The 14,438-nt window shown below is 42.3% G+C and overlaps 1 protein-coding gene across 3 annotated transcripts; it reads left to right on the top strand.

Annotated features, from left to right (window-relative positions):
* The first annotated feature begins 266 nt into the window (after nucleotides 1-266).
* COQ7 (coenzyme Q7, hydroxylase) lies at nucleotides 267-14,028 on the top strand. Of its 3 annotated transcripts, none has more exons than XM_040257060.1 (6): nucleotides 267-423; nucleotides 7,384-7,562; nucleotides 8,693-8,807; nucleotides 9,636-9,775; nucleotides 10,435-10,503; nucleotides 13,805-14,028. In XM_040257060.1, the coding sequence occupies exons 1-6, from the start codon at nucleotides 351-353 to the stop codon at nucleotides 13,880-13,882; spliced, it is 654 nt and encodes a 217-aa protein (XP_040112994.1). In that variant the 5' UTR covers nucleotides 267-350; the 3' UTR covers nucleotides 13,883-14,028. The 3 variants fall into 3 exon arrangements, with proteins under 3 accessions (XP_040112994.1, XP_040113004.1, XP_040112996.1); XM_040257070.1 differs by lacking the exon at nucleotides 267-423 and adding an exon at nucleotides 549-711; XM_040257062.1 differs by lacking the exon at nucleotides 267-423 and adding an exon at nucleotides 567-873.
* The last annotated feature ends 410 nt before the right edge of the window (nucleotides 14,029-14,438 follow it).

Below are 14,438 nucleotides of genomic sequence, written 5' to 3'. Positions count from 1 at the left end.
TATTGGCAAAGCACAAATTACAATGGCTATGCTGGTAAACAATTCCCTCATGGTCCTTTTCTTCAGGAATTGAGGTGAGTAATCTTTTACCTGTTTGGATTTTTGAAAGAGCGGGTTAGCATTCTCATCTCCATGGCAACTCTTTACGTAGTGATTGATAGCGAACGCATCCACTAGAGTCTTTTCATTTGACATTTCCAACCAATCGAGTGGAAGCGAGGGATTAGGGGCGTTTCCACCGGTGCGAGAGCCAACCGCATCTGCCTTACGTCTGCCGTGCGTCATCAGCCTGCGCCAAGGGCACGGTTGGCCCCCTCCGTTCAAGGAGTAGTAGTGCTGCTTCCGCGGCAATGAGTTGTGCCCGGGCGGCGGCGGCTTGCTGCCTGTGGCGGCTGCGCACAGGCGCCCTGCAGCCCCTCTCAGGTAAAGGGGAAGCCTGAGCGCGACTGCGCGCGGGGCTGAGGAGCCCAGAAATTTTATCCTTAGGCGTAGGTCGGAGAGGTCACGGGGGGTAGACGTTCATACGTCACAGGGCTGCGACGGAGGGCGACTGCGCGGCTGGAAAGGCGGCGCCAGGCCTGTAGTCTGCTGCGGAGCCCGCCGGAAGGAAAGGGGGTGGGTTTTCCTCAGTGACGGTCTGGCGAGCCCATTAGGCGTCCGTGGTTTTGAGGGATGACGCAACTTCGCGCCTGTATTGTGACGTCACGGCAGGCGTGGTAGGCATTCCGGACTGAGGAGAGTTGGCAACCTTGAAAGTTTAGTGTCCTGGGGCGGGGGTGAGTGTCCTCGTAGCTTTCGCTTATGGCCTTGTAGGTGGCCCTACCGACCGGCAGCGTGGGTTTCCTCCCATAAGCCCGCCCCACTCCGGAGCCTGTTAGAAGCGCAGATTGTCAGATCTCTCCCTTAACCTACCGGATCTTAAGCCCTTGGAATGACTCGTGTGTATTTGCAAGTTAGAGAAGCACCGGAATGTTGGAAGGAGCATCGAATTGGAGTAGGGAGACTTGGGCTTGGATTTTTTGTTGTTGTTATTAGAATCTAATTAGGTTTTTTTTTTTTTTTTTTTTAGTTTATTTTGCTTTACAATACTGTATTGGTTTTGCCATACATTGACATGAATCAGCCACGGGTGTACATGAGTTCCCAATCCTGAAGCCCCTGGGCTTGGATTCTGACTCGTCTTTTCCTCACTTATCCGAGCTGCCTCTGAAAATTGTGAGGTCATTTTCTCAAATACCACCTTCAGAATTTTTGCTTTATAACAATACCACTGATATTTTACCACTGATGTTACTAGAGTTTTTTTTTTTTTTAATTTCCCTAGACCGTATTCCTTTTTAAAATCAGAACATTGAAAACTAGATCTCTAGGTAAACGCAAAACCAGTATCTCTTGTCCCAAGGAAAAAAATCATATAAGTACGCTGAAAACAAGTTATTGTATTAGATACTGTTGTCTACCAAGGTTTGAACTCAAGACCATCTTTTTTTCTCGTAAGAAAGGAAAATTAACAAATGTTAGGAAAATTTTAAGATATGTCAGCTGTAAACTGAGACAGTCTCTTTGATAAAATCAAAAGAGTGGCAAGAATCATCAGTTAAGTTGCTCAGTCGTGTGTGCGACTCTGCGACCTCATGGACTGCAGCACACCAGGCTTTCCCTGTCCATCACCAACTCCGGCAGCTTCCTCAGACTCATGTCCATTGAGTCAGTGATGCCATCCAACCATCTCATCCTTTTTTGTCCCCTTCTCCTCCTGCCTTCAATTTTTCCCAGCGTCAGGGTCTTTTCTAGTGAGTTCTTCCAATCACATGGCCAAAGTATTGTGGAGTTTGAACTTCAGCATCTGTCCTTCCAGTGAATATTCAGGACTGATTTCTTTTAGAATGGACTGGTTGAATCTCCTTGCAATCCAAGGGACTCTCAAGAGTCTTCTCCAACACCACAGTTCAAAAGCATCAATTCTTAAGCGCTCAGCTTTCTTTATGGTCCAACTCTCACATCCATACATGACTACTGGAAAAACCATAGCTTTGACTAGACAGACCTTTGTTGGCAGGGTAACTTCTCTGCTTTTAATATGCTGTCTAGGTTGGTTATAGCTTTCCTTCCAAGGAGCAACTGTCTTTTAATTTCATGGCTGCAGTCACCATGATTTTGGAGCCCAAGAAAATAAAGTCTCTCAGTGTTTCTATTGTTTCCACATCTGTTTGCCATGAAGTGATGGGACCAGAAACCATGATCTTAGTTTTCTGAATGTTGAGTTTTAAGCCAGCTTTTTCACTCTTCTCTTTCACTTTCATCAAGAGGCTCTTTAGTTCTTCGCTTTCTGCCATAAGGGTGGTGTCATCTGTATATCTGAGTTTATTGATATTTCTCCTGGCAATCTTGATTTCAACTTGTGCTTCATCCATCCTGGCATTTCACATGATGTACTCTGCATCTAAGTTAAATGAGCAGAGTGACAATATACAGCCTTGACGTACTCCTTTCCCAATTTGGAACCAGTCTGTTGTTCCATGTCCAGTTCTAACTGTTGCTTCTTGACCTGCATACAGGTTTATGTGTGTATGGAAGAGAATCATAGCAACTTAAGATCTTTTCATATATAACTTGAAATCTCATAGGTGCCATCACTGGTATATGTTTCACATTTTAGAAAATCACAGATATGATGCACTTAAGAGCTTTTAGCACTGGGCCTCAATTTTATTATTTCTCAGTTTTAAAGTGTGTGACAATGTAGGCAAAACTCAGGATCGTTGAAGATGAATTTTAATGCTCCTTCATTTTTCATTTGTAGTTACTTTGCATCCTATATCTTTTTATCTTCATGATAACTCAGTAAGAAAGGTTTTATTATTGTGTTTCCCCAAAAAAGGGAATAACCAGATTGTTCCCAATTTTATATGTAAGAAATGGCAATTCGGAATTGTCAAAAGTCTGTGTTAGAGACAAGATAGGTATTTTCTGATTCTAGTTCTGTGCCCTGTCTATGGTCCATCTCATACTTTTCTTTTCCATTATGATTTATTACTAGATATAGTTTCCTGTGCTATATAGTAGGACCTTGTTTATCTATTCTTTTTAAAAACATTTTTGATGTGGACCATTTTTTACATCTTTATTGAATTTGTTGCAATATTGTTTCTGTCTTATGTTTTGGTTTTTGGCCTCGAGGAATGTGAGATCTTAAATCCCTGACCAGAGTTCAAACCCACACACCTGCACCGGAAGGCAGAGTTTTAACCACTGGACCACCAGGGAAGTCCCTTATCTATTTTATGTATAGTAGTTTGTATCTCTTAATTCCAAATTCCTAATTTATCCTTCCCCCACTCCATTTCCCCTTTTGGTAACCAAAGGTTTGTTTTCTATGTCTGTGAGTCTGTTTCTTAAATAAGTTCTTTTGTAAACTTCTTAGTTCTCATTTTAGAGTCCACACATAAGTGGTATCACCTGGTATTTGTGCTTCTCTGCCTTCATTTAGTATTGTAATCTCTAGATCCATGCATGTTGCTGCAAATGGCATTATTTCACTCTTCCTGAGTGAGCAGTGTTGCCGTGTGTGTGTGTGTGTGTGTGTGTGTGTGTGTGTGTGTAGATAGACCACATCTTCTTTGTCCATTCATCTGTCAATGGATATTTAGTTTGCTTCCATCTCTTGGCTGTTGTGAATAGTCTGCTGAGAACATTGGGGTGCGTGTGTCTTTTCCAGTTACAGTTTTGTCCAGGTATATGCCCAGAAGTGGTATTACTGGATCATATGCAACTCTGTTTTTAGTTTTTTGAGGAACCAGCCATAGTGGCTGCACCAGTTTACATTCTTACCAACAATGTACAAGGGTTCCCTTTTTTCCATACCCTCTCCAGCATTTGTTATTTGTAGACTTTTTAATGATGGCCATTCTGACTGACTGGTGTGAGGTAGTACCTCATTGTAGTTTTGATATGCATTTTTCTAATTAGCAGTGTTGAGCATCTTTTCATGTGTCTATTGCCTATTTGTTTATCTTCTTCGGAGAAATGTCTGTTTTGTTCTGCCTGTATTTTTTAGTGGGTTGTTTGGTTTTTTTGTTTTTGTGTGTTTTTTTGAGTTGTATGAGTTGTTGGTATAATTTGGAAATTAAGCCCTTGTTGGCTGCATTGTTTGCAAATATTTTCTGTCTGCAGATTCTCTTTGCATTTTCCTTTGCTGTGCAAAAAGCTTATAAGTTTGATTAGGTCCTATTTGTTTTTGCTTTTATTTCTGTTGCCTTGGGAGACTGATCTAAGAAAACATTGGTACTGTTTATGTTAGAGAATGTTTTGCCTGTTTTCTCTTTTAGAAATTTTGTGGTGTCAATGCTTATTTATTTAAAACTTTACACTTTGAGTTATTTTTGTGTATGCTATGAGAGCATGTTCTAACTTGATTTACATGTGGCTGTCCAGCTTTCCCAGCACCACTTGCTGAAGAGACTTTTTCTCATTGTATAGTTGCCTCCTTTATCAAAGATTAACTGGCTAGGTGTGTGGGTTTCTTTCTGGGCTCTATTCTGTTCACCTGATCCATTTGTCTCTTTTTGTGCCGGTGCCACGTTTTTTGATTACTGTAGCTTTGGAGTATTGTCTGAAATCCGGGAGGATTATTCTTCCAGCTTTGTTCTTTTTTTCTCAGGCTTGCTTTGGTAATTCTAAGTCTTTATGGTTCCATACAAATTTCATGATTATTTTTTCTAGTTCTGTGAAAAATGTCACGGGTAATTTGATAGAGATCACATTAAATCTGTAGATTACTTTGGATAGTATGGCCATTTAAACAATATCTTTGCAATCTAAAAAGCATCCATCCAATACTTTTTAAAGCCACCTTGCAGAGGTTGTGACAAGATAGGGATGGCAAATACCTCACCCTCCACACATACCTCAAAAAAACATTTATTAGGTGCCTGAATCTGGAAAAGTGTTGCAGTGCTAGGGAAAAGTCAAATATGTTTTTAATAGAATTATAACTCTACCCGTCAAAAGTCAGCTGTGTGTTTGAACTCATGCACTTAACCCCTTGCTTTTTCTCAGTAAATGATTTCTTAAAAATTAATATTGAGGAATTTCCCAATGGTTCAATGGTTAGAACTTTGCACTTTCACTGCTGAGGGCCCAGTGCAATGGTTCAGTCACTGGTCTGGGAATTAAGATCCCACAAGCCACTCAACTTGGCCAAAAAAAAGAAAGGAGTATTGCGTTGTTTTAAAAGTTCTTTCTTATTAACACATTTTTTGGTGGGAGTAACAAAATGAGAGAACAAGCAGACAAGGTTACTTTAAGAAATAGAGTCATCTCATTGTTTATTCATGGCTGCACTGCCTTTCTGTTGCTTTGCACCGGCCTCCTCTAACTGCAGCAAGGGGGGCTGCTCTTCCTTGCAGTTCGAGGGCTTCTCATTGCAGTGGCTTCTTGTGTTGTGGAACACAAGCCGGAGGCGGGTGGGGCTTCCGTCGTTGTGACTTGTAGGCTCTAAAGCGCAGGCTCAGTAGTTGTGGCTCACAGGCTTAATTGCCCTGTCGTGTGTGGGGTTTTCCAGAGCCAGAGATCGAACTCATGTCCCCTGCATTGGCAGACAGACACTTAACCACTGGACTGCCAGGGAAAGTCCCATCTCATCATTTTTAACTTTAACTTTTAGACCACATCTTTCTACAAGGAGGCCAGACCTTGGACTTGGAGGAAGAACTTAGACAGGTTACCTTGACTTTGTCAAGTGTCTCAAATTGTTCTTCACATGGAAACATGGTCATGGAGGGACTTCCCTGGCAGTCCTGCAGTTAAGACTCTGCCCATCCACTGCAGGGGGCGCAGTTACCCTAGTAGGGGAACTAAGATCCTGCATGCAGTGTGGCCGAAACAAAACAAAAGGCCATGGACCACAGTGACCTGCTGTCCGACGCCATAGATCTGAGTGGTACCTTAACACCTGGCAGAACTTGGAATCCAGCCAGTTAAGTCAGGCATGCTCAGCAAGACGGAGCAGGTTCTGTGGAAGAACGGATCAAAGCTGGGACACCATGCTTCTGACCCCCATACCCACTGCTCCTTTGTCTAGAGTGAAGCATTTAAAATCCCCAGCCTGAAAAGTTCAAACGCACATCTCAGATTTCATCAAGCCTACCCCATCACTTTGTGTCCAAAGCACTCAAGCCTTTTTTAATGTAAAAAAAAAAAGGCTAGAGATGTATCAGAATGAAAGTTTCTACACATTTTGTGGGTATTCCTTAGCCTAAATGAAATGTATCTATTAAACAGATGGTAGCCATACATAAGAGCCCTGAAACACATCTCAAGATGATATCAATACAGTCAGAGTTCACATTACCAACTCAATGGTCTAAGTCTTTACTTCCATAGCTGCAAAATGAGTTAACACCTTATACATCTAAACATGTTATAAAACTCTTCTCTTAGGGGAGAGAACTTTGGGAATGCTCTAATATAAGCCTCAGAGATTATAGTCAAGGTGTTAACTATTTGGAGATTTTTTTAAAAGACAAAATCTAATCTATCCTGAAGAATTTATGTTCTGAAAGCAAGAGGAATTCAGTTGAATTAAGTACCAGAATGAGATGAAATGTAAGCGCTAGGCTAGATTCTCAAAGTCAGATGCTCACTGGCACAGATACTTTTAATAAGAGAAATTAAATCTACAGTTCTTAACCTTGGCTGCAGAGAACATTTGTGCACAGAACTTTTCAAAAGCATCATCTCCCAGGGATCAACTGGGGAGGAGCATTCATGATTCTGAGAGCCCCCTAGGGGTTGTGTGCAGCCAGAGTTGGAAAAGAAAGAGGTGTATCAACTGGGGAAACATGCCCATCCAGAGACAGCTGCCGTGTTAGCTGCCTGGTGAGAAGACGCCATCAGCATTTCTAGATCGTCATATACTTCAAGTGAAGCCAGGCTCCAGATCTTTAGTTAAATCTTCTATGTTTTAAATACTGGTAATTAATTTACTTAAAAAAAAAAAAACCTACATACTGCTGTATTTAAAATGGATAACTCACAAGGACCCACTGTATAGCACATGGAATTCTGCTCAGTGTTATGTGGCAGCCTGGATGGGAGTGGCGTTTGGGGGAGAATGGGTACATGTGTATGTATTGCTAAGTCCCTTTGCTGTTCACCTGAAACTATCCCATTTTTTGATAATCGGTTATACCCCAATACAAAACAAGGAGTTTAAAAAACAAAGCCACAAATCACTGGAGGTTAAACAGAGTCCACTTGTAGGCATCCCCAACCTATGGGGAGCTTATTTGTGACCTTTGCTGTAAGATGCCTCTTTCTTCTATGAAAGGAATCCTCTCAATTTTACCTGAGAGTAATGGAGAATAAAATCTTGCATTGCAGCTTATGGAAGAAGAATCAGTGTCAGATTTTGCAGTTCGGGAATGACCTTAGACAATATCAATAGGGAAGCTGTGGATCGAATAATCCGGGTGGATCACGCGGGTGAATATGGAGCGAACCGCATCTATGCAGGGCAGATGGCCGTCCTGGGTCGGACAAGCGTCGGGCCGGTCATTCAGGTGGGCATCTCTTGATCTCTCAGTGATGAATCACATTGGGTCATGCATTGTCAAGGGAGGTACTGTTGTCCCCAAGAGAGGAAAAATTGGTTGTGGGGTGGGGGTGGAGGAGTAAAAAGCATATTATTCTTTTTTATACAGCGCAGACAGACATAAACAGATTTACAGTACATAAACAAATATACAGTCTAGCTGTAGTATTAAAATTTCATGGCGGGGAGCAATAAAAAAGGATTAAGAGTCATTGCATTGACTCAAAGCACCAGTTGTAAGACCCTGTGGGCCCACCGCTAGTGGAGCCCAGTGGAGATATTCTTTATTTTATACTGAAAGGCAGATTGGACAGGCCTGGGCTTCATAGTCACACAGACTGAAGTTCACATTCCAGCTCTCTCCCACCTCCTACCTGTGTGAGCTTGAGGAAGTCATATGATGTGTTCCGTGTCTGCAAAATGAGCTGACAAAACGTCATTCAGTTTTGGTGAAGAATAAATGAGCTGGTGTAGAGCAGCAAATACCATGCCTGGCATGTAGCAGACACTTAGCACAAGTTAAATGGCCTGCTCTGAGTACTTGGGCAAATTACTTAACCTCTCTGTGCCTCATTCCTTCATCTGTATAGTGAGGATAATAGTAGTTTGTCCTTCACAAAGCTATTGACAGTACCTGGCTATGGGACATACTCTTAAGTGTTAGCTCTTAGGATCATTCTTCCTTTTTCTTTTGATGTAAATGATACATTTCTGGCTGTCCGAAAGGAAATCATATAAAGGGTAATATTCTGCCCTCTTAATTTTGAAATGGGCTACACATCTCATGTCTTTGGGGGTGTCGACCGTTGTCCTCGAATAGATGCACTGTGGATCTGAGCAACTTCTGCCGGCTCTGCGGTTCGGAGTCTGCTTGTTTGGAATGGAGATAACAGACACTTCTCTTGGTTTGCTGTCTCTCTTCTCCGTAATCTGATGTTTGGGGCTTTTCCTTCGGTGATTCAAGGGGGCTGGGGGAAGTAGCAGTTCTCATCATTCTCCCCATTGTGCTTCCTTTACCCACATGAGCACAGCATGTGGCTTCCTTATTATGTAGTGGGTGGTCTCTCTGAAATGTCTTTGTTTTTATGTTTCTTACAGAAAATGTGGGATCAAGAAAAGGACCACTTGAAAAAGTTCAATGAGTTGATGGTTGCATTCAGGGTGCGGCCGACCATTCTGATGCCCTTTTGGAACGTGGTGGGGTTTGCACTGGGTACGTGTCTATCTCGGAGAGCCTGCATGAGCTTAGGGATCTGGGATGATTGAATCACTAAATAACTCCTCTATAATTCTTGCTGTGTCCCCTTACAACCTTTTCATTTACTTAATATTTTTCTAAAGTTAAATTGTTTTTTTTTGCTTAAATTTATTTAAGATAGAACCTTAAAATCAGTAGTTTTATCAATAGAAGATACATTGAAAATACAACAGAGAGGCAAAAGGCTAGAGTAATTTGACAGTGGTCAGATGAAGTTCCCTGATGAAGGTTCTAAACTTAGGATCTGTTCACTCGTAAAAAGAGAGTCGAAATTCCCTGGCAGTTCAGTGGTTAGGACTCAGCGCTTTCATTGCTGAGGGCCCCTAGTTGGGGAACGAAGATCCCACAAGCCCTGAGGCACAGCCAAAAGAAAAAGACAAAAATAAAAAGGGAGAGTCAGTGATAGAGAAGAACCAAAGAACCCCAGTGAAGACTCACTCCTGCCATAATCAGTAGGTTAGAAAAAGCACTGAAAGAAGAACATTCTTACTGTGATTCAGGGTTTGACACTGTCATCTGGTACCATGGTTTTCAAGGATGGCAGGTTGCTCCTGAGGACACTTGGCAACATCTAGAGACAGTTTTGGTTGTTGCAACTGGGGATGCCACTGGTACCTAATAGGTAAAGGTCAGGGATCTGGCTAAACATCCTACCATGTTCAGGACACTTCCCCACAACAAGGAATTACCCAGCCCCAGGGTGCCAGGTGACAAACCCTGACCTGGTCTCCATCCCCAGTGGTGTCCACCCCATCCTTTACCTTCTGGATCTGACCATTCCAGGTGCCGGAACTGCCCTGCTTGGGAAGGAGGGTGCCATGGCCTGCACGGTGGCTGTGGAAGAGTCCATCGCACACCACTACAACAACCAGATCAGGACGCTGATGGAGAAGGAGCCTGAAAAATACGAGGAGCTTCTGCAGGTATCTGACCACGCTCTGGAAGGGACTGCGGGGGGAAAGGGCAGATAGGCAGTTTGGTAAGAGGAACAAAGCAGTGTTAGGACTAGCACTGCCTTAGAAACCGAGGGCAGCACCTCGCCGGAAGGGCGTGCACGCGGAGGCAGCTGAGCTATGGGCCACGTCACGCGCTCGGGCAGAGCTGGGACTGAAACCCACGTTTCCTGAGCCCGCGCCTGTATTCTCTCTGCGTCTGGGTCATCGTTGGATCCTGAGCAAAGGCCACGAGCACAGATCCGTCAGATTAAATAAACGAATATCCTCAGAATAATAAGCAAATATCCTCAGAAATTTTCTACAGAAAATAAGGGAACTGTTTAATTTTTTTCTAAGTCTAAGTCAGTGGCCACCCACCTGTCTCTGTAAATGAGGTTTTCTGGAACACGGCTGCACTCACTTATCTGTGTGTCCGTGGCTATTGTCCCCTCTAGGGTAGCAGAGCTGAGTCATCAGGACAGGGACCTTATAGCCCAAGAAACCTGAAGTGCTGCCTCTGGCCCTTTGCAGGAAAAGTCTGCCTACCTGGGTCTTAGACAGCAATATGAGGCTTTGGCCACCAAAGTAAGTTTGAACAGTGGGGAGTTGGAAGGCTGACTTGTTTCAATTTCTTTTTATTTAATCAGGTGATCAGGAAATTTCGGGATGAAGAGCTTGAGCACCATGACATAGGCCTTGAACATGATGCAGAACTGGTGGGGACCCATCTTTACTGTTTGCTTGTAGTGGTACTTTATTTGGAAGGTTGAGGGACAGGAACATTTTCTGTTTCCAGAGAGTTATAAAACCACCGTCAGAGAAAAAGAACCCATATTGGTCAGTTCAGTTCAGTCACTCAGTTGTGTCCCATTCTTTGCAACCTCGTGGACTGCAGCACGCCAGGCCTCCCTGTCCATCACCAACTCCCAGAGCTTGCTCAACTCAGGTCCATTGATGTCCAGCCCGTGATGGCATGCAATCATCTCACCCTCTGTCGTCCACGTCTCCTCTCACCTTCAGTCATCATCAAGCATCAGGGTCTTTTCCAAAGAGTCATTCTTCACATCAGGTGGCCAAAGTATTGGAGTTTCAGCTTCAGCATCAGTCCTCCCAATGAATATTCAGGACTGATTTCCTTTAGGATTGACTGGTTGGATCTCTTTGCAGTCCAAGGGACTCTCAAGAGTCTTCTCCAACACCACAGTTCAAAAGCATCAGTTCTTCAATGCTCAGCTTTCTTTATAGTCCAACTCTCACATCTGTACATGACTACTGGAAAAACCATAGCTTTGACCAGATAGACCTTTGTTGGCAAAGTAATGTTTCTGCTTTTTAATATGCTACTTAGGTTGGTCATAGCTTTTCTTCCAAGGAGCAAGCATCTTTTAATTTCACGGCTACACTCCCCATCTGCAATAATTTTGGAGCCCCCCAAAATAAACTCTGTCACTGTTTCCATTGTTTCCCCATTATTTGCCATGACAGGATAGGACCGGATGCCGTGATTTTAGTTTTCTGGATGTTGAGTTTTAAGCCAGCTTTTTCATTCTCCTCTTTGACTTTCATCAAGAGACTGTTTAGTTGTTCTTCACTTTCTGCCATAAGGGTGGTGTCATCTGCATATCTGAGGTTATTGATATTTCTCCCGGTAATCTTGATTGCAGCTTGTGTTTCTTCCAGCCCAGCGTTTTTCATGATGTACTCTGCATAGAAGTTAAATAAGCAGGGTGAGAATATACAGCCTTGACGTACTCCTTTTCCTATTTGGAACCAGTCTGTTGTTCCATGTCCAGTTCTAACGGTTGCTTCCTGACCTGCATACAGATTTCTTAGGAGGCAGGTTAGGTGGTCTGGTAGTCCCATCTCTTGGAGAATTTTCCAGTTTGTTTTGATCCACACAGCCAAAGGCTTTGGCATAGTCAGTAAAGCAGAAGTAGATGTTTTTCTGGAACTCTCTTGCTTTTTCCATGATCCAGCGGATGTTGGCAATTTGATCTTTGGTTCCTCTGCCTTTTCTTAATCCACCTTGAACATCTGGAAGTTCTCGATTCATGTACTGTTGAAGCCTGGCTTGGTGAATTTTGAATATCACTTTGCTAGTATGTGAGATAAGTGCAATTGTGTGGTAGTTTGAGCATTCTTTGGCATTGTGTTTCTTTGGGATTAGAATGAAAACTGACCTCTTCCAGTCCTGTGGCCACTGCTGAGTTATCCAAATTTGCTGGCATGTTGAGTACAGCACTTTAAAAGCATCATTTTTAAGGATTTGAAATAGCTCAACTGGAATTCCATCACCTCCACTAGCTTTGTTCATAGTGATGCATCCTAAGGCCACTTGATTCACATTCCAGGATGTCTGGCTCTAGGTGAGTGATCATATCATCGTGGTTATCTGTGTCATTGAGATCTTTTTTGTATAGTACTTCTTGCCACCTCTTCTTAATATCTTCTGCATCTGTTAGATCCATAACATTTCTGTCCTTTATTGTGGCCATCTTTGCATGAAATATTCCCTTGGTATCTCTAATTTTCTTGAAGAGATCTCTAGTCTTTCCCATTGTATTGTTTTCCTTTATTTCTTTTCATTGATCACTGAGAAAGCCTTTCTTATCTCTCCTTGCTGTTCTTTGGAATTCTGCATTCAGATGGGGATATCTTTCCTTTTCTCCTTTGCCTTTCACTTCTCTTCTTTTCTCAGCTATTTATGAGGCATCCTCAGACAAGTGTTTTGCCTTTTTGCATTTCTTTTTCTTGGGGATGGTCTTGATCACTGCCTCCTGTACAATGTCACAAACCTCCATCCATAATTCTTCAGGCACTCTGTCTTATCAGATCTAATCCCTTGAATCTGTTTGTCACTTCCACTGTGTAATCATAAGAGATTTGATTTAGGTCATACCTGAATGGTCTAGTAGTTTTCCCTACTTTCTTCAATTTAAGGCTGAATTTTGCAATAAGGAGTTCATGATCCAAGCCACAGTAAGCTCCCAGTCTTGTTTTTGCTGACTGCGTAGAGCTTCTCCATCTTTGGCTGCAAAGAATATAATCAGTCTGATTTCGGTGTTGACCATCTGGTGATGTCCATGTGTAGAGTTGTCTCTTGTGTTGTTGGAAGGGGTGTTTGCTATGACCAGTGTGTTCTCTTGGCAAAACTCTGTTAGCCTTTGCCCTGCTTCATTTTGTACTCCAAGGCCAAATTTGCCTGTTACTCCAGGTATCTTGGCTTCCTACTTTTGCATTCCAATCCCCTGTGATGAAGTGGACATCTTTTTTTGGTGTTAGTTCTACAAGGTCTTGTAGGTCTTCATAGAACCGTTCAACTTCAGATTCTTCTGCATTAGTGATTGGGGCATAGACTTGGGTTACTATGATATTGAATGGTTTGCCTTGGAAATGAACAGAGATCATTCTGTCATTTTTGTGATTGCACCCAAGTACTATATTTCAGACTCTTTTGTTGACTGTGAGGGCTACTCCATTTCTTCTAAGGGATTCTTTCCCACAGTAATAGATATAATGGTCATCTGAGTTAAATTCGCCCATTCCAGTCCATTTTAGTTCACTGATTCCTAAATGCCATCTCCTGTTTGACTGCCTCCCATTTACCTTGATTAATGGACCTAGCTTTCCAGGTTCCTATGCAATATTGTTGTTTACAGCATTCGACTTTAGTTCCATCACCAGTTGCATTCACAACTGGGCATTAATAGAACTTCTTGACAGAAAGCAAGCAAATGCCTTGCTCCCAGCTGGGAATCATTTCTTGCTTCCTTATCCTTTTCCCCAGCACATTCGCTCTTTCCGATGAGAAGCTGGTTGGGTCAGATGTTTTGGCTGTAGCAAAGGCATTCTTATCTTTTGAAAAGGATTTTTTTCCCCCCTGTTAAAATAACTCATTTCTTAGATCTTATTACTTATCCAGAGAAGTCCCAACCCTGCCATGCTAGACTTGTACCTTGCAATGGAAGGTGAATATAGAATGGATTTCTTTGCTTACTGTTGTTTTTTTTTAAATAGGCTCCAGCATATACCGTTCTGAAGAGCGTTATCCAGGCTGGATGCAGAGTGGCGATATATTTATCAGAAAGACTTTAAAGTATGCCCACTTTTCCTTGTGTGTAAGGATAATAGTAATTTTAACAGGTGACAGTGGTAGAGAAGGAAATGTACAGTTATTGTTCTGTGACTTTGTTAATAAATTATGAGAGGTTTTTTCATTAATAAAATTCTCCAGTGTTGGTTGTTCTCTGTGCTGCTTTACGGCCAAAAGGCTGACAGTTTACCAGATGTGTTCAGATGACAGGAAATGAAGCTGGTTCTCATTTGGTCTATACATTTTTTCCTAAAGCAACAAGTATGAATCATTAAGAAAGTAACATATCTTCGAGAGAAAGAAAAAAATGGGTTTACCGGTATCACAAAGTAATTTAAAACAGTGATGATTAAAATTGACAAAGCAAGACTATGCAGCCCATCAGGTAAGCAGAAGACTGACACTGTTTTTCTTGTGAAATGTGGGTTGAGAGCAGGTTACTCCCATCAGAGAATATACTAAATTGTGGATTATTTGTGAAGTTGAATTATAATCATTTCCTTTAGGTCTGTTCCCTAAAGAATGGACCAAAATGAACTATAATTTTCATCCTTTGTT

Source organism: Oryx dammah, unplaced genomic scaffold (assembly GCF_014754425.2).
Source record: "Oryx dammah isolate SB20612 unplaced genomic scaffold, SCBI_Odam_1.1 HiC_scaffold_2, whole genome shotgun sequence".
In the NCBI taxonomy this organism is placed as follows: domain Eukaryota; kingdom Metazoa; phylum Chordata; class Mammalia; order Artiodactyla; family Bovidae; genus Oryx; species Oryx dammah.
Note: the sequence above shows the minus strand (reverse complement) of the source record. Positions and strands in the feature narration are given on the sequence as shown.